Source organism: Neoarius graeffei, chromosome 10 (assembly GCF_027579695.1).
Source record: "Neoarius graeffei isolate fNeoGra1 chromosome 10, fNeoGra1.pri, whole genome shotgun sequence".
NCBI lineage: Eukaryota > Metazoa > Chordata > Actinopteri > Siluriformes > Ariidae > Neoarius > Neoarius graeffei.
Genome location: NC_083578.1, coordinates 74,300,483 through 74,326,741, shown reverse-complemented (window position 1 = coordinate 74,326,741; position 26,259 = coordinate 74,300,483). Strand labels below are relative to the sequence as shown.

The 26,259-nt window shown below is 41.7% G+C and overlaps 2 protein-coding genes across 6 annotated transcripts in view; both read right to left on the bottom strand.

The window, feature by feature from the left end:
- Positions 1-2,003: 2,003 nt before the first annotated feature.
- Positions 2,004-26,259, bottom strand: part of LOC132893299 (tumor necrosis factor receptor superfamily member 14-like) — a 48,143-nt gene continuing 23,887 nt past the window's right edge. The window contains exons 4-9 of one of the 4 annotated variants that reach the window (XM_060932293.1): positions 21,872-21,956; positions 21,591-21,742; positions 21,471-21,487; positions 8,423-8,481; positions 8,300-8,335; positions 2,004-3,112 (exon numbers count right to left, since the gene is read on the bottom strand). In XM_060932293.1, coding sequence (XP_060788276.1) covers positions 3,103-3,112; positions 8,300-8,335; positions 8,423-8,481; positions 21,471-21,487; positions 21,591-21,742; positions 21,872-21,956 — 359 coding nt within the window. In that variant the 3' untranslated portion in view covers positions 2,004-3,102. Of the gene's footprint in view, positions 3,113-8,299; positions 8,336-8,422; positions 8,482-20,013; positions 21,488-21,590; positions 21,743-21,871; positions 21,957-26,259 lie in introns of those variants that run through there. The other 3 variants (XM_060932295.1, XM_060932294.1, XM_060932292.1) reach the window with 3 other exon arrangements.
- Positions 14,783-19,324, bottom strand: LOC132893295 (general transcription factor II-I repeat domain-containing protein 2-like). Of its 2 annotated transcripts, none has more exons than XM_060932275.1 (2): positions 15,524-19,324; positions 14,783-15,396 (listed from the first exon to the last, which is right to left on the bottom strand). In XM_060932275.1, the coding sequence occupies exon 1, from the start codon at positions 17,453-17,455 to the stop codon at positions 15,734-15,736; it is 1,722 nt and encodes a 573-aa protein (XP_060788258.1). In that variant the 5' UTR covers positions 17,456-19,324; the 3' UTR covers positions 14,783-15,396; positions 15,524-15,733. The 2 variants fall into 2 exon arrangements, with proteins under 2 accessions (XP_060788258.1, XP_060788260.1); XM_060932277.1 differs by having other exon boundaries at positions 14,783-15,367.

Here is a 26,259-nt window from a genome sequence, read left to right as displayed (position 1 = left end):
TTTTCTTTCTGCATATTAGTTGCTTGTGCATTGAAAATAATCATATTCTAATATACAATTTGAACATAATTTGTAGGACTCACAGAGACCTGTACTTGTGTCTTGCTCCCCAAAATATGATATAGTATACTGCTGCACTACTATAATCAGGTCCAGGTCCGGACCTGGACCTGATCCTCTGGACCTGGACTTTCTGTACCGGTACCCACCCCTATGCGGAGCTCTTGAAATGGTTGTCAGGTGCATCTTCACTCCAGTCTCAGCCACTGTATTCTGTAACTCGTTCAGAGTGACTGTTGGCCTCACTGTAGCGTCCCTCACAATCTCCTGTCTTGTTTTTAAACTGAGTATTGAGGGAGGGCCTTGCCCAGGTAGTGTTGCTTCCATAGCTTCCATTTCCTCACTACTGATCCAACAGTGGTTACTGGGATGTCCAATCTCTAGAAACAATTTTACTTCCTCATCCTAAGTTATGAAATTCTGTTACCTTTTCTTTAACATCCTCATTTTACTCATTTCCTTCTGACTGACAGTCTCTTCACTGACAGTTCAGCTGAGGTGGCTTTTATCCAGAAAATGGAGGTTGTTTTGATTTTTCAAAGTAGAAAGCCAATTGTAAGTCAGTTGTATCCTTGTTAAGATAATATATTTCCAGCTTCTGGAACCTGAGGAAATATTTATGCAAACAACACTTTTTAGTTTTTGATATGTGTGCTGACCAATAATTATTTATGACTTGAAAATTCACTATAAGAAGACAAAGTCAAGGTAAGGGTGGGGGTGTTTGACTCATTTTGCAAGCTACTGGATATGAGCTGTTTCTTTTTATTAATGCAGCAGAACCTTTAAAACAGGGGTTCCCAAACTTTGCCATTAACAACTGACATTGTGAATTTTCTGTAACCCCAAGCCTTGACTATCCCCCTATTTTAAATGACAGATTTCTAATTTAGGATTAGTGTAACATTTAAACATTTTGAGTAACCTGTGTAAAATAAGTGGTAAAAAACAAAGAAATGTTCCTTGCACTGACTGACCAGCTGTGGCTCAACATGAAGTAACGCAACTTTACATTCAAAAGAATTTACTAATCTCAGAGATCCAACATACAGTACAGATCCAAAAACCAGACATATTTGAAGGCCATGTGAGAGGTTTATAAAATTTAAACACTAACAGGAAAACTACTGTTAAAGCTGTTATTACTCTATAATGGCACATAAGAATGTGATTTGAGAGATAACTGGTTTGTTTAGTGGGAGGAGACAGATGGTGAAATTTATCCATTTTTATTGCTAAACTATGATACTACTGTATGTTAGTATGGTCGTCTTCTTTCGTCTGCTCCTGTTACGGACACTGATGTTAGTTTCACAACCCGATGCTTTCATCAGTGTGTTTTGCTAAAAACCACTTTTGTGAAAAACCGCAGAGCAAGACAGACTACATATGTGGTAACCAGAGTATGTCTTGCTCTGCGGTTTTCCACAAAAGTGGTTTTAGCAAAACACACTGATGTTAGTTTCACAACCCGATGCTTTCTAGAAGAGATACAGTCATCACCCTGATCACTCTGAAACCGATTATTTTCCAATAATAGTACATTCTGTTACAAGTGTTTTGTTTCTCTTATTCCACAGCAATTTACCAATGCTAACAATTTTTATTTAACAAACCTTTTTTGTACGTTTTATCCTTTCATTTTAATGCTGTGCAATGTTCACAGAGCAAATTAGTTCCAGGTATCAATTACACAACAAAACAGTAGTTCCCTTACCAGCTTTTTTTAAAATTCTCATTAAAGAAAAAAAAAAGGGCAGACAATCCACAAAGCTCAAAGTCCTGTCCTACAGGCTTTCCCATGTCAGACTGAATTGTTAAAGAAAACATTCCTCAGAGAAACTGAACACACCAATGATTATACATGTTTTAATATCCATTTTTGTTCAGTCCTGCAATACAAAGTTCCTATGCAAGTTAAACAGATATTATTCAAGAAAAAATTCCATCAGAAAATTTTTATTTCTTCAAATCAGAAAGAGACAAATACAATACATGAATAGGGGAGAGCGGGGTAAGATGAGCCACTTTTTACATTTTTCATCATAACTACATGTTAAAGCCATTTTTGCTTCCAGTCTACACACCATACCAAATTTCAAAGTGTATTGTTACTATCTGAGCAAAAAATAATTGATAAGCTCTTATGGTTAGAGTGATATTACCTCTTGAAAAAAAAATGTCAAGTGGCTCAACTTACGCCATGCACGGGGTAAGATGAGCCACTGTGTGGGGTAAATTGAGCCAACACAAAACATGTTAGGTTAACAAAGTAAACAACTTTTATTATTAGAAGTGCAATCAATGAATCAAGTCAAGTCAATCAAGTGGGGGATAGGGCCGTTGCATAGAGAAGGGGAGATGAAGAGAGAGGTGATAGAACGAGATGGGATAGGGAGGGATAGATAGATGGACAGAGAGAGAGATATGCATAGATAGATAGAAAGAGGGATGGTTAGAGAGGGAATGAGAGATATACTATATTATAGAAATTACTAAAACAGTAGAGCAGTGCCAAAAAATCTTATTTCTTTCAGTAGGTTAAAACATTGCTAAAACATGCAGCAATCATTCCATCAATCATTCAATCATTTCATCATTATTCAATGTTCCAAGCATTCAAATTGCAAGGGAACACCATTTGCCTCTCCCTCTGTGCTGTCCCACCAACAGTAAAGGGGCGGGGCAATTTTTTCACAATATCCTGTCTTGACAGGACAGCCTCATCTTTCTCTTTGAAGACAAAGGTTGGCTTTCTTGCAGAGCCATGGCATGACCAGCTTCTTTTGAGAAATCTTGCCTCTATTTCGAAGACATCCAATTTGATTATTTGGCCAATGAAGTAATGCACTTTCACCAACTTGGTCTCTACCTCTCCATTCTTTATCTTTTCAATGAACCTAGTCAGAGTCATCCTGTCCAAATGCATATCCCTCGCCACAGCCCGAATAGGCCTGCCTTTCCTGACTTCCTCTGCGGCTCTCTCCAAAACTGCACGGGATTGTGCGGCCCTGTCTGTTTTTCTTTTGTATGAGCGTGGCATCATGCACACCTGTAATAACAGAGGGCATTATTTTATTTATTAAAAACCTTTTAAACACTTTATATTAACATGTTATTTATTTGTTTATTTGTTGTTGTCATATATGACCAGTAAATGTGAAAACTTAAGTGTCATCCATATTGGGTAAGCTCAGCCACCAATGGGGTAAGTTGAGCCAGTGGCTCAACTTGCCCCATATCTAATGGCTCATCTTACCCCGTGGCCACCATTTTGTAGAAAAATGCTAATAAAGGGGATTAAGCTAATCAAAATTATTTTTATTAGCATTCATATCATAGCTTAGAAAGCCACTAACTTAACCCTAATGTGTCTAAATATTATTCTACTTTTGTCTTCTCTAAATCATCTTCACTGTGGACAAACATGGAATTGACTTAGAAAGCACAAAAACACATTTTTATAAATATCTCCCTCACCTAGTTTGACATGTGGTGCTCCTCTCCACAAGTGTAAGTAAATGGTCCCGCCCCCCTTTGAATGTGGTCACATGGTCACATTTGTTTACTGTTTCTTAGAAACAGGGGGTGGCTCATCTTACCCCGCTCTCCCCTACTATACCGACAATAATGTGGTAGAACAATATAAACATGTGACTTGCCTTGCAGTTGAAGTTATTGTTAGAGCTGCCCTTACTTGAAAAATTAATCATCACCGACAAACCAATCAGAATCAAGCATTCAACAGCACTGAAGTAAAACAAAATTACAAACATTCAAGAGTAAAAATTTATAGTTAATTGAACATTTTTAATTAAAAATATTTATAAAGGCAATATTAAAAAGAATACTTGATTGTCATTTTGTTTTTACACAAACAAAAAATATACATTTATACAAAAAGGCTTTTGGTTTTGACTGGTTGAGGTGACACCATCCAAATTTATCACGATCACACTGTTGATGTTTATTGAACCAAAGACCACAGATAAATGATGACAACCTCAAATAGAAAAAAAAAAAAATCACATGGGCAGAAGTTTAGCCATTAGCTACATTTACATGGACCCTAATAATTTGTTGAAAATCAGATTCAAACTCAATTGGAATGAACTTTCTTCATGTAAAGAGCAATAGGAATGAAATCCTCCATTCTGACTGAGAATATAATTGGACTGAAAGAGGTGGTGTAGACTTCATAATCCATTTGACAGGAAAATATTAACTGACTTGCGTTCAATTGAAAAAAGCAAATGAAAAAGAAGTGTGTGCATGTAAACATGACGACTAGAGTCTGATTTTGGAAAGTAGGCTAATATATGAACATTAATCTATAAGCATGCGTAGTTACGTAAAATGTAAGACAAACAAATGTACTGTATATTTAAAATTGCTGGACAAGCTATTTGGAAGGTGTAGCGATTTAAGCAACTAGTTACTCTACATTAAAATGACACTTCACGCCAGTGAAATTCTTACCCCCAGAGAAATGTAGCAAGCAAAACTACATCAGAAGCGACTTTTTTCTTTTTTCTACTGAACCAACTTCATGCCAAGTCTCACTGATCAATATAACTGTCAAAGATTTTTGCCAGCTAAACCAAGTTCACTCAAAACTCAAAGTACATTAGCAAAAGAGTAAAGACCTGATCCAAACAGTTACATGGCAAATACCATATTCTAACCAACAGCTCACATGTTTGCACCCAAAAATTGGCATGTGATGCCACCATCATAGGGAAGTGCTTCTGTGGCTACACATACATGGATGGTGATGGTGTCATGTATTGAACTTCAGTTGTATTTCAGACCACAGTTATTTATATAAAAAAAAAAAATTGCTGTGCTTGAGGTTCAGAAATGCTCGCAAAAATGTCACTTGTGTGGACGTTACCACATGACTTCATCAATAAAGCGAGAGTTTCTAGTCTAGTAAACTAGACCCACCCGCCTAGCGGCCAAAAATATTTTTTGCCTGCGAGTGGGTCTAGCCTCGCACCATATCAACAAAACACCCCGGGCATCAAATCGTGCCTGCCAATCACAACGCAAGGTTTTTGTTTGGATTCTTTGGGCGGGCTTTTGCAGGAGTGACGACAAAGCTGCGCGACGCTGGAGAAAGCACAACAGGAAAGATGGCTACGGCTAGTGAACAGCGCACGTTTGACTCCGCTTTGGAATCAGTTTTAGAAGAATTAGACTTGGAGTTTTCGTTGAAACATGAGCAGGAAGAGGCTCTCCGCTCATTCCTTTTCAAGAAGGACGTTTTCGCCGTTTTGCCGACCGGCTATGGCAAAAGTCTGATCTACCAGCTGGCTCCGCTCGTAGCCAAAAGGATGGGGCTAGTTTGTGCAGTACGAGGAATTAATAAAGAGCTTTGAAACATTACTTTTTGATTGTTTCTTATTTTCCCGTTATTTTAAATTTAAGGGAAATTATTTCACCAAACACCACTAAATAAAAATAAAAACTCTCAAAAACAGTTTAAGCAAACCCTTGAAAAAAATAAGTGTATGTTAAGTATGTGGTACAGACTCCAAACTTGTGGTCATTATCTCCAAACTTCTTAATATCTAGAACCTGTTTATTAATTAATACGCATTTTGAAAAATTATTTATTTCAAGGCCTCCCCCACTGCTTTCTGTCACTCTGACTACGTCACAGTCACTGTTGCGCTGACCGGTCAGAGCGTTGGCCTATACGCACAGAGACAGTTTGAAAGACAGCGGGTTGTTCCACCCCCACCCTTCGGAAATGTCTACGAGCGAGGCCAGACTAAATATTCACATTTAGTCTGGCTTGCCAGGCTAGAGTGTTTCTGAAAAGCTATTTGATTCAGAAAACCGTGACAGTGAGGTTGCCATCATCAAAAATTGTGCAATATGGGCAAAAGATAATTCCAGTTTGATTTTTCCATTGATTTTTCTGCTGATGGATGGAGTTTATTATTGCCATATGATTCAGAGTGGCGGCACGGTGGTGTAGTGGTTAGTGCTGTCGCCTCACAGCAAGAAGGTCCTGGGTTCGAGCCCCGTGGCCGGCGAGGGCCTTTCTGTGCGGAGTTTGCATGTTCTCCCCGTGTCTGCGTGGGTTTCCTCCGGGTGCTCCGGTTTCCCCCACAGTCCAAAGACATGCAGGTTAGGCTAACTGGTGACTCTAAATTGACCGTAGGTGTGAATGCGAGTGTGAATGGTTGTCTGTGTCTATGTGTCAGCCCTGTGATGACCTGGCGACTTGTCCAGGGTGTACCCCGCCTTTCGCCCGTAGTCAGCTGGGATAGGCTCCAGCTTGCCTGCGACCCTGTAGAAGGATAAAGCAGCTAGAGATAATGAGATGAGATGGCTTTGCAGTCAGAAACTTGTGTTTGTACTTTGATATTTCCCTTCTCCAAGAATCCCAGATATAAAATTAGTGTTCTAAGAATTTTTTAATGCAACTGCAATGGACAATATTTAAGTTCACTCCTGCGCGTGTTCACTCCTTCAGAACGGTTAAAGGCAGAGAATGAACGTCACTGTGCTGGAATGTAAATGTAACAAAAAGCGTTCCAATTATAAATTTCTGAATAGATTTTTTTCTATAATCATGTGATTTTTACTGGCAACAAAATAGGCAAATCAACAGACTTCACTTTTATGAAGTTTAAATCTCACTCAGAGAGATAATGCAGAATTTACAGAGATACGAGTCAAAAATCCAGTTACCATAGCAATGCAATTCTTGCCATCTAAAAAGATCGCCTTTCTCAGTGAATTTAAAAAAAAGCCTGCAAAAACAAGAAAAAAAATTTTTTTTTTTGAAAAACAAAACCCATTGTGAGTGGCTGGTGATGGAGCATTTATAGGCAGCAAAAGGGTGTGCGCGCTCACTGTGTCTGTGTGTTCATTGCTTCAGTCATCGGGTTTATTTTTACAGCCAAACACTTGACATTAGGGCATCTTTAGGGTTTTTTACAACAATTTAGAAGCGATGTATCCATTAGAGCTCAGCCTTGGAAAGTCATGTGGCTTGTAAGTGATGTCACAATTTCGGATTCTCTTGTGTAATTTGTACTCAGAGCACAATATTTGACCCTTGGAGAGAGTAAGATGGCAGGGACATTGTTTTTGTTTTCAAATAAAATCTGTACACAGTATACAGGTCCAGGTCTGAACAAGTGAACTCAAACATTTCTTATATGCATATTATCCATCAATATAAAGGAGTTTCTTTTTTGGGTTTTGTTTGCCTTTAACTTGTGATATTGAAGAAGTGGAGGAAATTTTTTCACGCAAAAAAAAAAGTATGCAAAATTAAAAATCACAAATACATAAAAATGTAAAAGCTGTGATTGCATAAATGAAAAAAGTGAAACCTTAAACTAGTTCTCAGCCCTAAATTGGTGGAAGTTAGAAGTCACAGCTGAAAGGAATGGAGCTGAATTAAAGTATTACAGGATCTTCATGTTCCAGATCCAGAGGATGTTAGCGAACAGAAGTAAACAATAAGAATCTTAAAGATGCAGGAGACATCAAAAGTTCAGGACAAAGTTCTGTAAAAGGATCAATCAGGGTTTAGTTATTAAAAAAAAAGAACGTCCTGTGCAGCACCATCAAACCCATTCTTAAAAATGGAAAGAATAGAGCACAATACCACTGTGCCTCAAGAGTTTCTTAACCAGTAAAAAGGGCAACAGTAAGAGAAGCCTCTTAAAAAAGAAAAAAAAAAGGAAAGAAATCAATTTCTGCTTTTGTAGAGCTGGTGGTTTGCTAAGTGTGACGCCCCAGCTTGCCTGTGCTGGGTTCGTCATGTTTCCAGTTCCGTTTGCCAGTGTTATTGGCTCTGTGTTGTGTCTGTCTTTGGCCTGCAGGGGGAGCTTTCCAGTCCTAGTGACGTAGGCTAATTGTTGGCGTGATTGGGAGGTGGATAAGTATGGGCTTGGCAGTCTACCGGGGGTCTCTCCTACTCTCTCCTGGCTATATCGCGTTGGAGGCCAGAGCGGGCTGCGCTTGACCCTTTTGCTTTACTTTTGCAATCCACTTCATTATGCTGATATACACTACAGTTTTGCTTTATCTTTCATGCACTCACTTTTGTATATAGTTACTTTACTTTAATAAATGTCTTTTGTTAATTGTCCTTTATGTTGTGGCTGCCTTGAGCCAGGCGGGCATGACACTAAGGAACACACTGAAATAAATCCTTGTGGAGTAATTCACTTTTCTTTCAGATGCACAGTGTGTTCCTCATTACAGTCACCTTGCAGCTGGTTGATCCACTTCCTCATTTTCTTCCCTAGAGGAAAGTAATCAATCACACTTACGTTCTATAGTATGAACCATCTTTATGCATTCATGATGAAACAGAAGAGGCAGCTCTTACTGTTTACTGGATGATGCTGCACATTCTAGAACTTCAGGATTTGTTTCCATTACAGGACTCTGTAAGCACAGAAAGAAGCAGCATTAAGAGACCTACAGACAGACGAGTCATCTAACTGAAACATGTAACCAGAACAAATCCAATTAAAGCCGCAAGCGGCCTCGACGGGCCCTCGCGCCAGCGGCCAAGGGGGGCGGGGGCATGCATCCCTGCGAAACACCTTCCACAGCTTCTGCGGCAAGAGACATTACTCCCACAATGGCGACAAAGCACAGAATTGGACACATGGCAACAATAGGGTCTCGCACTTCGTGCGTTGTTGACCATGGCAAGCGCCTCAATAAGGGTCTTGAAAAGAGTTTGCTTGCCAAGTTTGACAAATCAGAAGCTGCAATAGCATTTTTGCCATAATCAGCACCCCCAGGGGCGAAAGTGCACAAAATTTGGCGTATATGTCAGGTGAGCTATGAAGAGTTTGCGTATGAAGTTTGATGACAATTGAGTAAATAGAAGATGAGATATAGATTTTTGAAGAATAAATTTTTTGGTTTTTCCCATGTCAGTAGGTGGCGCTATGCTGTACATGAGCGATTATGAGTTGGAAAAATAAGTGTCTACAACAGCAACGTACAATCACAAGGTAGTGGTGTGAAGGAAAAGCATTATGGAATTATTTACCAAAAACCCGTTTTGGAGCAATTGCGTGGGCAGCGCCCCCCATGGACGAAAATTCCCAAAATGTGGTATGCATGACATGGGAGGTAGTAAGAGGGTGGCCGTGAAGTTTGACCAAATTTGAGGAAAGATTTGATTTTTTGCCCAAAAATAGCGCCCCCAGTGGCGAAACATCACAGAAATTGGGTAACATGTCAGAAGCCCAATGACTGATTTGCGTGTGAAGTATGAGCAGTTTTGAGCAATTAGAAGATTTGTTATGAATTTTTAAGCATGTAAAATTCTGCATTGAAAAATGATTGACGTATAATTTCTGAACGGTTTACCCTACGTGAAACGTATTTAGCAACTTTTGTCAGCCATGTCTGTAGATGATGTGTATCAATTATGGTGACGTTCCTATGAACGGTCTAGGAGGAGATGCGCCGTCTTCGTGGCCATGCATTTCGCACAAAAGTGAAATAACCTCACTTCCTGTAGGGCGTGGCTAATGCATTGGCATTACATTTTTGTCCGGCTTGGTGAGATACATATGCGTACCAAAGGGCATGCCACTACTACAAACTACATGGCAACCAGGCACCTTAATGCGAGAGGCAAAAATCACAACACGTTAGGGGGCGCTATAGAGGCCCTGAGGCCCGCCTGGATCTGGGCTTCTGGTTCTCAGTAGCGGTGGCAGTCTAAGAAAAAGGAGCCAAATTTCGAGCGTTGTCGACCATGGCAAGCGCCCCAATAAGGGTCTTGTAAAGAGTTAGCTTGCCAAGGTTGACAAATCAGAAGCTGCAAGATCATTTCTGCCATAACCAGCACCCCCAGGGGCGAAAGTGCACAAAATTTGGCGTATATGTCAGGTGAGCTATGAAGAGTTTGCGTATGAAGTGTGATGAAAATTGAGTAAATAGAAGATGAGATATAGATTTTTGAAGAATAAATTTTTTGGTTTTTCCCATGTCAGTAGGTGGCGCTATGCTGTACATGAGCGATTATGAGTTGGAAAAATAAGAGTCTACAACAGCAACGTACTATCACAAGGTAGTGGTGTGAAGGAAAAGCATTATGGAATTATTAACCAAAAACCCATTTTGGAGAAATTGCGTCGGCCAAAAACAGCGCCCCCCATGGACGAAAATTCCCAAAATGTGGTATACATGACATGGGAGGTAGTAAGAGGGTGGCCGTGAAGTTTGACCAAATTTGAGGAAAGATTGGATTTTTTGCCCAAAAATAGCGCCCCCAGTGGCGAAATATCACAGAAATTGGGTAACATGTCAGAAGCCCAATGAGTGATCAGCGTGTCAAGTATGAGCAGTTTTGAGCAATTAGAAGATTTATGAATTTTTTAGCATGTAAAATTTTGAAGTGAAAATTGATTGACGTATAACTTCCGAACGGGTAATCCTACGTGAAACGTATTTAGTAACTTTTGTCAGCCATGTCTGTAGATGATGTGTATCAATTTTGGTGACATTCCTATGAACGATCTAGGAGGAGTTGCGCCGTCTTCGTGGCCATGCATTTCGCACAAAAGTGAAATTACCTCACTTCCTGTTGGGCGTGGCTAATGCATTGGCATTACATTTTTGTCCGGCTTAGTGAGATACATATGCGTACCAAATGGCATGCCAGTACTACAAACTATATGGCAACCAGGCACCTTAATGCGGGAGGCCAAAATCACAACGACTTAGGGGGCGCTATAGAGGCCCTGAGCCCCGGCCAAGTTTTGGCTTCTGGTTCTGAGTAGCGGTGGCAATTCTCGGAAGTGTTGCCAAATTTCGTGCGCTTTCGCCCATGGCAAGCGCCCCGAAAATGGCCCAACAGCGGAGAAAAATAAAGAAGAAGAAGAAGACGGAAGAATAATTAAAGCCGCAAGCGGCCTCGACGGGCCCTCGCGCCAGCGGCCAAGGGGGGCAGGGGCATGCGTCCCCGCGAAATACCTTCCACAGCTTCTTCGGCAAGAGACATTACTCCCACAATGGCGACAAAGCACAGAATCGGACACAGAGTACACGGTGCGCTGAGATGTTGTCATGGACAGAAAATTTTATGCCATGGTTTCCCAACCAAATTAATGTATTTACCTCATCAGTCACCAAGCTATAGCTACATAGGATTGTCTTCTGTTAGACATCTATTAGTCTGTATGTAACGCTACAACACTTGCTCCCGAGTGCCTACCCATTCCCCACAAGTCATGTGTTTTTAAGGCAACCAAAACAACATACACCTGGTGCCTCATGTTTGTAAACACCTCTCCTGCAACTGATACAGCGCAATGAGCGCCCCCAGTGGTGAAAGTTCACCAAATTTGGTATACATGTCAAGGGACCTATGAAGAGTTGTTGTGTCAAGTTTGATCAAGTTTGACCAATCAGAAGCCGAGATATAAAATGTTGCCTGAAAACAGCGCCCCCAGTGGCAAAAGTTTACAATATTTGGGAGATATGTCAGGTGACCTGTTAAGAGTGTGCGTATCAAGTTTGATCAAGATTGAGTAAATAGAAGATGAGATATTGATTTTTGAAGAAAAAATGTTTTGGTTTTTCCCATGTCAGTAGGTGGCGCTATGCTGTACATGAGCGATTATGAGTTGGAAAAATAAGTGTCTACAACAGCAACGTACGATCACAAGGTAGTGGTGTGAAGGAAAAGCATTAAGGAATTATTTACCAAAAACCCGTTTTGGAGCAATTGCGTCGGCCAAAAACAGCGCCCCCCCATGGACGAAAATTCCCAAAATGGGGTATACATGACGTGGGAGGTAGTAAGAGGGTGGCCGTGAAGTTTGACCAAATTTGAGGAAAGATTGGATTTTTTGCCCAAAAATAGCGCCCCCAGTGGCGAAATATCACAGAATTTGGGTAGCATGTCAGAAGCCCAATGAGTGATTTGCGTGTGAAGTATGAGCGGTTTTGAGCAATTAGAAGATTTGTTATGAATTTTTAAGCATGTAAAATTTTGCATTGAAAATTGATTGACGTATAACTTCTGAAAGGCTTATCCTACGTGAAACGTATTTAGGAACTTTTGTCAGCCATGGCTGTAGATGATGTCTATCAATTTTGGTGACATTCCTATGAACGGCCTAGGAGGAGTTGCGCCGTCTTCGTGGCCATGCATTTCGCACAAAAGTGAAATTACCTCACTTCCTCTTGGGCGTGGCTAATGCATTGGCATTACATTTTTGTCCGGCTTAGTGAGATACATATGCGTACCAAATGGCATGCCACTACTACAAACTACATGGCAACCAGGCACCTTTACGCGGGAGGCCAAAATCACAACGACTTAGGGGGCGCTAAAGAGGCCCTGAGGCCCGCCTGGAGCTGGGCTTCTGGTTCTCAGTAGCGGTGGCAGTCTAAGAAAAAGGAGCCAAATTTCGTGCGTTGTCGACCATGGCAAGTGCCCCAAAAAGGGTCTTGTAAAGAGTTTGCCTGCCAAGTTTGACAAATCAGAAGCTGCAATATCATTTTTGCCATAACCAGCACCCCCAGGGGCGAAAGTGCACAAAATTTGGCGTATATGTCAGGCGAGCTATGAAGAGTTTGCGTATGAAGTTTGATGACAATTGAGTAAATAGAAGATGAGATATAGATTTTTGAAGAATAAATTTTTTGGTTTTTCCCATGTCAGTAGGTGGCGCTATGCTGTACATGAGCGATTATGAGTTGGAAAAATAAGTGTCAACAACAGCAACGTACTTTCACAAGGTAGTGGTGTGAAGGGAAAGCATTATGGAATAATTTACCAAAAACCCGTTTTGGAGCAATTGCGTCGGCCAAAAACAGCGCCCCCCATGGACGAAAATTCCCAAAATGTGGTATACATGACATGGGTGGTAGTAAGAGGGTGGCCGTGAAGTTTGACCAAATTTGAGGAAAGTTTGGATTTTTTGCCCAAAAATAGCGCCCCCAGTGGCGAAATATCACAGAAATTGGGTAACATGTCAGAAGCCCAATGAGTGATGTGCGTGTGAAGTATGAGCAGTTTTGAGCAACTAGAAGATTTGTTATGAATTTTTAAGCATGTAAAATTTTGCATCGAAAATTGATTGACGTATAACTTCTGAACGGTTTATGCTACGTGAAACGTATTTAGTAACTTTTGTCAGCCATGTCTGTAGATGATGTGTATCAATTTTGGTGACATTCCTATGAACGGTCTAGGAGGAGTTGCGCCGTCTTCGTGGCCATGCATTTCGCACAAAAGTGAAATTACCTCACTTCCTGTTGGGCGTGGCTAATGCATTGGCATTACATTTTTGTCCGGCTTAGTGAGATACATATCCGTACCAAATGGCATGCCACTACTACAAACTACACGGCAACCAGGCACCTTAATGCGGGAGGCCAAAATCACAACGACTTAGGGGGCGCTATAGAGGCCCTGAGCCCCGGCCAAGTTTGGGCTTTTGGTTCTGAGTAGCGGTGGCAATTCTCGGAACTGTTGCCAAATTTGGTGCGTTTTCACCCATGGCAAGCGCCCCGAAAATGGCCCAACAGCGGAGAAAAATAAAGAAGAAGACGGAAGAATAATAATAGTGAACTCTTACAAGAACAATAGGGCCTTCGCCCTATAGGGCTCGGGCCCTAATAATAGTGAACTCTTACAAGAACAATAGGGCCTTCGCCCATAGGGCTCGGGCCCTAATAAGAACTACAGCTTTAAGTGGAGAGTAAAGATGGATGCTACATCAGCATAGTCCTATTATAATAGTCAACATTTATATACGCTTATATGAAGGGAATCTCAGTTCCCATAATTTGACACTGAAGGTTACAATTCATCAGATTTAACTTCCCATCCATCAATCATCTATAGTGCTTATCCATCAGGGTCACAGGGGAAGATCAGCTTTAACTATTAATTCATTATGGAGTTGAATAAATGAGTGATTTTCCTGTTCAATTACAGACAATGCACTGACATGACCTTCCACAAACTGGAACCTGACACTACTATGCTGATTGTTACATACATTTTGGTGAATTTAAAAGAAAAAATAAAAGGAAATAAAATATAGATATTAGAATTAATATTTACAGATATTAACTTCAAAATGAAGCTGCATGGAATCAGTGATTTATTTGTCTGCAGAAAAGCTAAAGAAAAACAAAAGTGCCCAAGAAAACAAGGTTTCTTAGCTCAAGCAGAAGGTCTGATAAAGAAAGGACGATAAATGCTAATAAGCTTTCCACAGACTAAGTACTGCAAGGATGGGACATCACTCATTATTTATAAATAAATCTAACATTACAGAGCACATCTATACTCCTATACTACTAAAGGAAGGCTGTTTGTCTCTCTGTCTGTTCACCTATGCCAGGGGTCGGCAACCCAAAATGTTCAAAGAGCCATTTTGGCCCAAAAAAAGCAAAAACCGTACCTGTCTGGAGCCGCAAAAATAAAAGCCTTATATGACCTTAATATGAAGGCAACATAGACTGTCAGTACATTAGTTATATAAGCATACTATTGAAAGGACTAAGTAGGCTGCAAATACAAAATGAACATTCATGGTTAAATGTTTATTTTCCCTGCAGCGCATCCTGGAGAGAATGATGCATCACGTGACTACGCTGGCGCACGATATTTGGTGCTTGAAGTTTAACTTCCATTACAGTATCAATGCGTTATGTTTTGTTGCACTGATTATAGAAATACAAGACATGCAAATACAGATTTTTGGTGTCACCTCTTTTTATTGTGAGGTCGCGAGAAAAAAAACACAATGGGATGTGCGTAATAGGCCTTTCAGACCGCAAATGAAATGTCATCTTCAAACCTCAATAACAATGCAACGCTTCTCTTTCACCCTTATCTGGGCAACAGAGTGCAATAACACACAGCCTGCGTTTAAAACGCCGCCTGCAAATATGAAAATAAAATGACTGCCTTTTGAAACGGTAAGTAGGCTATGCAATTTCTGTGCATTATCCCGTTTTCTTTAGTCTTCCGCAAATGCCAAGTTAAGTAGGCTAGCCCAAGTAGTGCAAATGAGTAAAATAAATATAACGATCCCTTTCTATTCTCCCCCCACGTGGCGTCACACACAAATAAAGAGGCTACAATCGCAAACGAGTAAAACAATTAAAATGCTTGCTTAAACATACAACACAGCAGAACAGCTGAAATTAACAAAATTAAAACAAGACAGTTAAAGTTCGATTTCTGTGCATTATCCTCTTCTCTTTGGTTCGTAAATGCCAAGTAGCAGTCAGTGCGAGGGTCAAACGCCGGAGCCTCCTCTTCTCTTCCCCCACTTATCTACAGACACGCACAATACATCTTCAGACCTGAGTGATAAAACACAAATATATGGCTACTGAGAAATATATAGGCTACTGACAAAATCAGAAATCTGGTCATAAAAACAGCCACTTTGTTAGGCCGACTAAATATGCGACAGGATTGTGTTGTCACCTGTTCAATGTGACTTCTGTTTTCGGACATCATTGGACAGCTTCTCAACATCGGGCATGTAAGATGAAACTTTAATCTTCACGCAGGACTGCAAGCTCTCATCTGTGAGGCGGGTGTGGTATTTGGATTTGATGTAGTTCACGTTTGAGAATATCTGCTCGCACAGATATGTTGATCCAAAGATGGATAATACCCCAAATGCGTACGTCTTCATGTGTCGGGAAGGGCCTTCCATGTTTCAAACACAAGTTTTTCTGGTGTTGGGAGGCTTTCAATGTCGCTCCATTTGTGATTTTGGGCAGCATGGGCTTTCTGGCGGCTGACGTCTTCAAGCTCTGCTGTCAGACTTTTGAATTTGGCCACCCACAAATCTTTGTCAGCTATATCAGCCATTTCCATTTCGAGGTCAGCTTGATTTACTCCTGGGAATGTATTCAACAAGGAAGGGTCAATTTCCAGGGGTGTGACAGGGAAAGAAAGTGTCATTTTTTCCTTTCGGAACTCACTAAATCTGCTCCCAAATGCAGCTTGCATATCAACGATTGCACCTTGCAAATAATCACCGTTGAGAGTGTGATCCTGATGGGCATCTTTGAACTCTCTCAGGGAGGAGAAGTGAGAGAGCGTGCCTCGCTGTACATCCCTAGCGAATACTGCCAGTTTGCGCTCGAATGACAAAACGGCTTCCAGCATTTGCAGTGCAGTGTTTCCCCTCTCCTGGAGACTTTTATTAAGCGTGTTTAGGTGACGTGTCATGTCAACCATGAAATGCAGTTTTTCCAGCCACTTGGTGTCTTCTAGTTGTGGGTAGCTCAGGTCTTTGCTTTTCAGGAATGTTTTAACGTGTTCTAAACAAGCTACAAAGCGACACAAAACGTCACCCCTGGATAGCCAGCGGACTTTGTTGTGTAGCAGGAGATCCGCATATTCGCTGTCAGCTTCATCATGCAATTCACGGAACTGACGGTGGTTTAAAGCTTTTGCAATTATTTTGTTCACAATCTGGATGACAAGGTTCATCACCTCCATACACTCCGGTGGGAATGTTTGTGCACACAGTGCCTCTTGGTGCAAGATGCAATGGAATACGAGCAGATGCCGATCCAATGCTTTTTGTAGTAAAGTCACAAACCCCCTTTGCGACCCTCTCATACTAGGTGCGCCGTCTGTAGCCACTGAAATCAGGTGGTTAGTGTTTATTCCGTTATTATTTAAAAACTGCAGCACAGCCTCGCAGATGTCCTCACCCCGTGTTTGGCCTTTCAGTGGCATCAATCCTATCATTTCCTCTTGCGGCCCATCAGAATTCACGTACCTGCATAACACAGCTGTCTGCTCGATATCGGTCACGTCACACGACTCATCACAGGCAATTGAGTACGCTGGAGCGGAATTGATGTCCTTGATTTGCTGATCGGTGATGTTGTTTGCCATTTTATTGGCCCTGTCCTTCACCGTCTTTGCGGAGAGAGGCATGTCTTTAATTTTCTGGATGATCTCGGTTTTGTTTTTGAAGTCCGAAAATAGGTGCTCTGATATTTTAACCAATGACTCCTTCATGTACTCACCATCGGTGAATGGTTTTCCGCACCTTATTATCTCCCGGGCCGCAACAAAACTTGCAGTGGTGGTAGAGTTTGGAGATGTAATCCACTTCTTGAAACTGTTTTCTCGACCTTCAAATTTCTCCACAAGCATCGCAATGGCTCCTTTTCTCTCCGTTCCAACTGGGCGATCGGCAGCAAATTTAGCATGCTTAAGCTGGAAATGTCGCTCCAAATTGCTCTTCTTGTTATTTGACAACTTCTCGTTGCAAATCAAACACGCAGGCAATCCTTCAGCATTGGCAATGAAAGCAAACGCGTCTGTCCATTCTTCTTTAAATCCCCTGTTCTCATCAGCTATCTTTCTTTTTTTGCCTTTAGAATCCATTGCCCATCACACACAACAGTGCATCTCTGACAACAGTGTAGCACAGTGTCGCAGGCTATGACCAATTCTGCTATTTGGCGCCATTCTGAAATTCGGTATTTTAAATACATTATACACCTACATTACATACATTTTTACAGCATAAGAATTTTACTGTCATGTTCCTCTCTAAAATACCATATTAAAACAACAACAACAAAAAAGCACTCTTTTTCTATTTTCACAAATTTTTGAAAAAGCTCCAGAGAGCCACTAGGGGGGTGCTAAAGAGCCGCATGCGGCTCTGGAGCCGCGGGTTGCCGACCCCTGACCTATGCAAATCGACACGGTTGGACGCACATACTCCATACTTTGCACATGGATTGGTAACACCCCAGAAGGGCCCAAGACAACATTTTTGATTTTCCAAAACTTGGGATTAATGCTAATCCAACACACTATTCATTTCCCACTGGCTACATGCTCACGCTAACACACTGCGTGCAGCCTCAGCAGGGAATCCCCTCCCCGACTCGCCAGAGTGTTTCGATTGTATGGGACCTACAGCGCTCAGGTAGACTGCCCAATTCCAAGCAGCTGTATGACCAAACCCGAAGACCAACACAGCCCCTGTGAAGAGCACCATTCAGAGGAAATCAGGTTCACGGGCAATAATTACTAGTAATTAAAGCCGCAAGCGGCCTCGACGGGCCCTCGCGCCAGCGGCCAAGGGGGGCGGGGGCATGCGTCCCCGCGAAAGACCTTCCACAGCTTCTTCGGCAAGAGACATTACTCCCACAATGGCGACAAAGCACAGAATTGGACACAGAGTACACAGTGCGCTGAGATGTTGTCATGGACAGAACATTTAATGCCATGGCTTCCCAACCAAATTAATGGATTTACCTCATCAGTCACCAAGCTATAGCTTCATAGGATTGTCTTCTGGTAGACATCTATTAGTCTGTATGTAACGCTACAATACTTGCTCCCGACTGCCCACCCATTCCCCACAAGTCATGTGTGTTTAAGGCAACCAAAACAACATACTCCTGGTGCCTCATGATTGTAAACACCTCTCCTGCAACTGCTACAGCGCAATGAGCGCCCCCAGTGGTGAAAGTTCACCAAATTTGGTATACATGTCAAGGGACCTATGACGAGTTGCTCTGTCAAGTTTGATCAAGTTTGACCAATCAGAAGCCGAGATATAAATTGTTGCCTGAAAACAGCGCCCCCAGTGGCAAAAGTTCACAAAATTTGGCACATATGTCAGGTGACCTGTTAAGAGTGTGCGTATCAAGTTTGATCAAGAGTGAGAAAATAGATGAGATATTGATTTTTGAAGAATAAATTTTTTGGTTTTTCCCATGTCAGTAGGTGGCGCTATGCTGTACATGAGCGATTATGAGTTGGAAAAATAAGTGTCTACAACAGCAACGTACTTTCACAAGGTAGTGGTGTGAAGGAGAAGCATTATGGAATTATTTACCAAAAACCCGTTTTGGAGCAATTGCGTTGGCCAAAAACAGCGCCCCCCATGGACGAAACTTCCCAAAATGTGGTGAACATGACATGGGAGGTAGTAAGAGGGTGGCCGTGAAGTTTGACCAAATTTGAGGAAAGATTTGATTTTTTGCCGAAAAATAGCGCCCCCAGGGGCGAAATATCACAGAAATTGGGTAACATGTCAGAAGCCCAATGAGTGATTTGCGTGTGAAGTATGAGCAGTTTTGAGCAATTTGAAGATTTGTTATGAATTTTTAAGCAAGTAAAATTTTGCATTGAAAATTGATTGACGTATAACTTCTGAAGGGTTTATGCTACGTGAAACGTATTTAGGAACTTTTGTCAGACATGTCTGTAGATGATGTGTATTAATTTTGGTGACATTCCTATGAACGGTCTAGGAGGAGTTGCGCCGTCTTCGTGGCCATGCATTTCGCACAAAAGTGAAATTACCTCACTTCCTGTTGGGCGTGGCTAATGCATTGGCATTACATTTTTGTCCGGCTTAGTGAGATACATATGCGTACCAAATGGCATGCCACTACTACAAACTACATGGCAACCAGGCACCTTAATGCGGGAGGCCAAAATCACAACAAGTTAGGGGGCGCTATAGAGGCCCTGAGGCCCGCCTGGATCTGGGCTTCTGGTTCTCAGTAGCGGTGGCAGTCTAAGAAAAAGGAGCCAAATTTCGTGCGATGTCGACCATGGCAAGCGCCCCAATAAGGGTCTTGTAAAGAGTTTGCTTGCCAAGTTTGACAAATCAGAAGCTGAAATATCATTTCTGCCATAACCAGCACCCCCAGGGGCGAAAGTGCACAAAATTTGGCGTATATGTCAGGTGAGCTATGAAGAGTTTGCGTATGAAGTTTGATGACAATTGAGTAAATAGAAGATGAGATATAGATTTTTGAAGAATAATTTTTTTGGTTTTTCCCATGTCAGAAGGTGGCGCTATGCTGTACATGAGCGATTATGAGTTGGAAAAATAAGTGTCTACAACAGCAACGCACTATCACAAGGTAGTGGTGTGAAGGAAAAGCATTATGGAATTATTTACCAAAAACCCGTTTTGGAGCAATTGCGTCGGCCAAAAACGGCGCCCCCCATGGACGAAAATTCCCAAAATGTGGTATACATGACATGGGAGGTAGTAAGAGGGTGGCCGTTAAGTTTGACCAAATTTGAGGAAAGATTGGATTTTTTGACCAAAAATAGCGCCCCCAGTGGCGAAATATCACAGAAATTGGGTAACATGTCAGAAGCCCAATGAGTGATTAGCGTGTGAAGTATGAGCAGTGTTGACCAATTAGAAGATTTGTTATGAATTTTTTAGCATGTAAAATAATGAAGTGAAAATTGATTGACGTATAACTTCTGAACGGTTTATCCTACGTGAAACGTATTTAGTAACTTTTGTCAGCCATGTCTGTAGATGATGTGTATCAATTATAGTGACATTCCTATGAACGGTCTAGGAGGAGTTGCGCCGTCTTCGTGGCCATGCATTTCGCACAAAAGTGAAATTACCTCACTTCCTGTTGGGCGTGGCTAATGCATTGGCATTAGATTTTTGTCCAGCTTAGTGAGATACATATGCATACCAAATGGCATGCCACTACTACAAACTATATGGCAACCAGGCACCTTAATGCGGGAGGCCAAAATCACAACGACTTAGGGGGTGCTATAGAGGCCCTGAGCCCCGGCCAAGTTTGGGCTTTTGGTTCTGAGTAGCGGTGGCAATTCTCGGAACTGGTGCCAAATTTCGTGCGTTTTCGCCCATGGCAAGCGCCCCGAAAATGGCCCAACAGCGGAGAAAAATAAAGAAGAAGACGGAAGAAGAATAATAATAGTGAACTCTTACAAGAACAATAGGGCCTTCGCCCAGTAGGGCTCGGGCCCTAATTATGATAACTACAGTAAATAACTTCTGTGCTCCATGACTATGGCAACACAGTGCTGCCATGCAGCAAAAAAAATCCCCATCACCATTTCTTCATTACAAAAAAGCATCCCATTAGAACAAGAAAAATATCCTGTTATAATAAGAATAGGGTCTCATTATATCAAGAAAACACCTCATTCTTATGAAAAAAGTGTCATGTTATCATGAAAAAAAATTATAAGAAGTTATCACATTATTATGATAAAATGACATAAAAAGGCACAGTAGACACAAGTCGGCTTCAAGTTCGGCTTCAATTTAGCTTCAAGTTCGTCTTAAACCATAATGCCATTTTAATGTCACTGAGCAGTGCTGATGTCACTGGTATATGTGCATGATCAAGGGTTCTCAAAAGCCACTGCTTAAACTCTCTGCTGATCAACTCTGATAACATGGGGAACTTTAATTACAGCACATTAAAGAGCTACAGGCTGGATATGTTGTGACCCAAAACACTGTCAGGTTTTTACTGGACACTGGCTGTGAATTTGAAGAGTCTGCACTGCGCTTCTGTAAAACACAAAGGGGTCGAATAATAATACTGGCTGTAAGGTTTTTGTATAAAATATCAGCACTTACTTTTAATCCTGTGCTACCTGCAAAACAAAATAATAGTGTAAAGCATTAATATAAAGCAAACACTTGTTGCAATACAGTTATTACAGAATATATTATATTGATGCTTTGAACATAACTCACAGTTCATTTTGCGCTTCAAAAATAAAACTAAAACTGTGGGTAAATATAAGACGAAAGCTGGTATGAGCCCATATCTTTTTCTTGGTGCTCTGCACTGAACATCTCTGATGGAAGTGCCTTCCTGAACCTCAACCTCATTTCTGACTGAAAAGCTTGAAGAAAAAGTAAATACACTTTTACAAAGAAAAAAAAAAACCACTCTGGTTAAAAGCAAAAGATGCAAAATAAAGATCCAAAATGGACAACATATTATAGCATCTCAAATACGTTACATTACTTACTCAGTCCATTTTGTGCAGTTCACACCTTCAGGAGAATAAAATCCCGGTGGACAGGGCTCACAAACTGTATCCGAGTCCTTGGTTCCTGTAAATAAAAAGTTAAACATCAAAACACTTCATCCTCAAACACACTGTAATTTCCCTAGTGAAACATATAACATGTTTATAATAGGCTCATTTATCGATGTTTTTAAGGATGCCATGTTTCACAATCCTGCACCTCTGGGTTGGGGCATTTCTTTCACCTAACTTCCTTTACTATAAGATCTTTGTTGTTTTTGTTTCATCTGATGTTTCAACACTAACTTTGTCCAGATTTTCATGTTCTTAAAGTTTTCAGGCACCTACAGTTAGGCCCAGAAATATTTGGACAGTGACACAATTTTCATGATTTGGGCTCTGCATGCTACCACATTGGATTTGAAATGAAACAGCTGAGATGCAACTGAAATGCAGACTTTGAGGCTTAATTCAAGGGGTTGAACAAAAATATCCTATGAAACGTTTAAGAACTGCAACCAATTTTCCATAAAGTCTCCTCATTTCAGGGGCTCAAAAGTAACGACAAATTAACATTACTATAAATAACGTGCATTTTTAATACAGTAAGCCCTCAGTATTCGCGGGGGTTAGGGACCGAACATGGACGCGAATAAGCCAAAATCGCGAATACTTGTAAACCCCCGTAGTGACGAGCCACTGCCGCAAAAGTCTTCCCTTCCTTTAGCACAGGAGTGTCCAAACTGATCCATGAAGGGCCGTGTGGCTGCAGGTTTTCATTCCAGCCATGCAGCAGCACACCTGATTTGGCTTACTCAATCAACTGACACACCCACCCTTTAATCAAGGGTGGGTGTGGCTGCAAGTATTTGACTGTGTGAAGAAAGTTCAGTTGATTGAATGAGCCAAGTCAGGTGTGCTGCTGCATGGCTGGAATGAAAACCTGCAGCCACACGGCCCTTTATGGATCAGTTTGGACACCCCTGCTTTAGCATATCGAGAAGTCCTACCTTCTCCTGCAGCGTCATTACCTTCTTCTGGCGCTTAGGTTCCTTGGCAGGAGCCTTAGAAGATGCAGAGCGTTTAGGAACCATTGTAGGGCGTAAAAATTATTCAAAAATACCAAGAACGCACAACACGTGAACAAGTCTGAACTACAGGAACCACGAGACTGTACTGTACAATGCGCTCATTCATATCAGCCAATGAGCAGCAGCCCGCCATTCAAACTTCAGCCAATAGCGAGCGAGCATTCGGCTCCTAGAATGTAGCAGTGCGTAAACGTTTGCAGTGCGTAAACATTCGATATGTTCGCCGCAAATGACCGCGAATCGCTGAGATTTCCACGAATGTATAGGAGATATGTTCTATATAAAATCCCGTGAATATGTGAATTCGCGAATACTGAACCGCGAATAGGTGGGGGTCTACTATACTTTGTTGGGAATCCTTTGCAGGCAATGACTGCCTGAAGTCTGGAACCCATGGACGACATCAAACGCTGGGTTTCCTCCTTTGTGATGCTTTACTGCAGCTGTCTTCAGTTGTTGCTTCTTTGCGGGTCTTTCTGCCTTAAGTTTTGTCTTAAGCAGGTGAAACACATGCTCGATCGGGTTGAGATCTGGTGATTGACTCGGCCATTGGAGAATACAGTGAAACCACGATATTAAGACCACCATTGGGACCAGGTCGAAGTGGTCTTAATATTGAGTTGGCAAGATATACTGACAGTTGCTGAGCTGTTGCATAGCAACGTGCATGCATGATGTTCTTAATACTGTTGTATTACATGTAATAAATTTATGAACTAGGTTATTGTATTTATGAACTAGGTTATTGTATTTGGGTGGCACGGTGGTGTAGTGGTTAGCGCTGTCGCCTCACAGCAAGAAGGTCCTGGGTTCGAGCCCCGGGGCCGGCGAGGGCCTTTCTGTGTGGAGTTTGCATGTTCTCCCCGTGTCCGCGTGGGTTTCCTCCGGGTGCTCCGGTTTCCCCCACAGTCCAAAGACATGCAGGTTAGGTTAACTGGTGACTCTAAAGTGACCGTAGGTGTGAATGTGAATGGTTGTCTGTGTCTATGTGTCAGCCCTGTGATGACCTGGCGACTTGTCAAGGGTGTACCCCGCCTCTCGCCCGTAGTCAGCTGGGATAGGCTCCAGCTTGCCTGCGACCCTGTAGAAGGATAAAGCGGCTAGAGATAATGAGATGAGATGAAGTTATTGTATTTCATTGATAAATTATTAAATCAACAAGCTAAATTTAAACAAAAAGTATAGCATGTGTGTGGTTTGTGTGTCTAGCAAGTACAAATGTACATATAATACAACATGTAAAAAACAATATAAGTTTTCATTTTAACTTTTAATAAACTTGTAATAGAATTCATCATAATTAAAACCATACCGGCGGCACAGTGGTGTAGTGGTTAGTGCCATCGCCTCACAGCAAGAAGGTCCGGGTTCGAGTCCCGTGGCCGGCGAGGGCCTTTCTGTGTGGAGTTTGCATGTTCTCCCCGTGTCCGCGTGGGTTTCCTCCGGGTGCTCCGGTTTCCCCCACAGTCCAAAGACATGCAGGTTAGGTTAACTGGTGACTAAATTGACCGTAGGTGTGAATGTGAGTGTGAATGGTTGTCTGTGTCTATGTGTCAGCCCTGTGATGACCTGGCGACTTGTCCAGGGTGTACCCCGCCTTTCGCCCGTAGTCAGCTGGGATAGGCTCCAGCTTGCCTGCAACCCTGTAGAACAGGATAAAGTGGCTAGAGATAATGAGATGAGAAAACCATACCATTTTTAAATGTAAACCATACAGCAAACTTACACAAGCCATTGAAACAAGAAATTGAAATCTTGTTCTGAATACTCTTTCATAATTAGGCCACACCAATTTAATTAGTTGGTTCTCGGAATCGCCACTTGAAAAAAAATGCAAAATGAAAAAAAAAATAAATAAAAAAAATTCGAAATCAAACTCCTACCAACAGAAAAGGTCCCGTGACGCCGAAAACCAATCAAATCGCCCCTTTCACTTTAGATAAAGACTTGTGGAAGAAACATGCCTGTGGAGGGTAATCCTACAAACCCTGTGTTTGTGATTGTTAGGATATTCAGCGAACAGAAGTGTAAAATCTTTGACAGGTATGTTGAAATTCTGTTTACTGGTTTGCCTGTATTGTTTGGTCTATTTCCACCGCTAATTTTACCATCAGAGCATTTTTTTAATTTTATTTCGCCCGCTCGCTTCATATTTTTCCTGAAAAAAATCCGAGAACCAACTACACTGTGTTCCAAATTATTATGCAACAAGTGTTTAAGAGTGGTAAGGTAAGATATTTTTTGTTTGTCAGTTAAACTCATGAATGGTAATGTGTATCAGGGCTCTGTATATCACTGAAACCAATTGAAGACACCTGTGCTAATTAGTTTGGCAGGTGAGTCCAATTAAAGGGGAAACTACTAAAGAAGGTTGTCCCACATTATTAAGCAGGCTACCATTTTCAACCAAAATGGGCAAGAAAAAGGACCTGTCGGCTGCTGAAAAGCAACAAATAGTTGAATGTTTGGGTCAAGGCATGGCAACAATCAAAATTGCCAAGAGTCTTCATTGCGATCATCGCACTATCAAGAAGTATGTAGCTGATTCAGAGCACACACGTGTGTGTGCTGATAATGGAAAATCCAGGACTCTTTCCTACAGGCAAATACATTGGATCAAAAGAGCAGCTGTAAAAATGCCGTCATAGCAGCAGACAAGTTTTTGAAGCTGCTGGTGCCTCCAACGTGCCCGGAACAACAAGATGCAGGGTCCTCCAGGGGTTTGCAGCGGTGCACAAGCCATCGTTTCGACCTCCCCATCCATTGGACACAAGCAGAAACGGCTCCAGTGGGCCAGGCAATACATGAAGACTGACTTCAAAACTGTTCTGTTCACCGATGAATGTCGTGCAACCCTCGATGGTCCAGATGGATGGAGTGGTGGATGGCTGGTTGACGGCCACCCCATGCAAACAAGGCTACGGCGCCAACAAGGAGGTGGTGGAGTGATGTTTTGGGCTGGAATCATGGGGAGAGAGATTGTCGGCCCTTTTAGGATCCCCGACGGTGTGAAGATGACATCTATAACGTATGTGGAGTTCCTCAAATAACACTTCCTGCCATGGTTCAAAAGGAAGAATCGTGCTTTTCGAAACAAGATCATTTTCATGCATGACAATGCACCATGTCATGCTGCAAAGAATACATCTGCATCTCTGGCTGCAATAGGCATCAAAGGAGACAAACTTATGGTGTGGCCCCCATCCTCCCCTGACCTCAACCCTACTGAGAACCTTTGGAGCATCATCAAGAGAAGTGTTTATGATGGGAGGCAGTTCACATCTCAACAACAGCTCT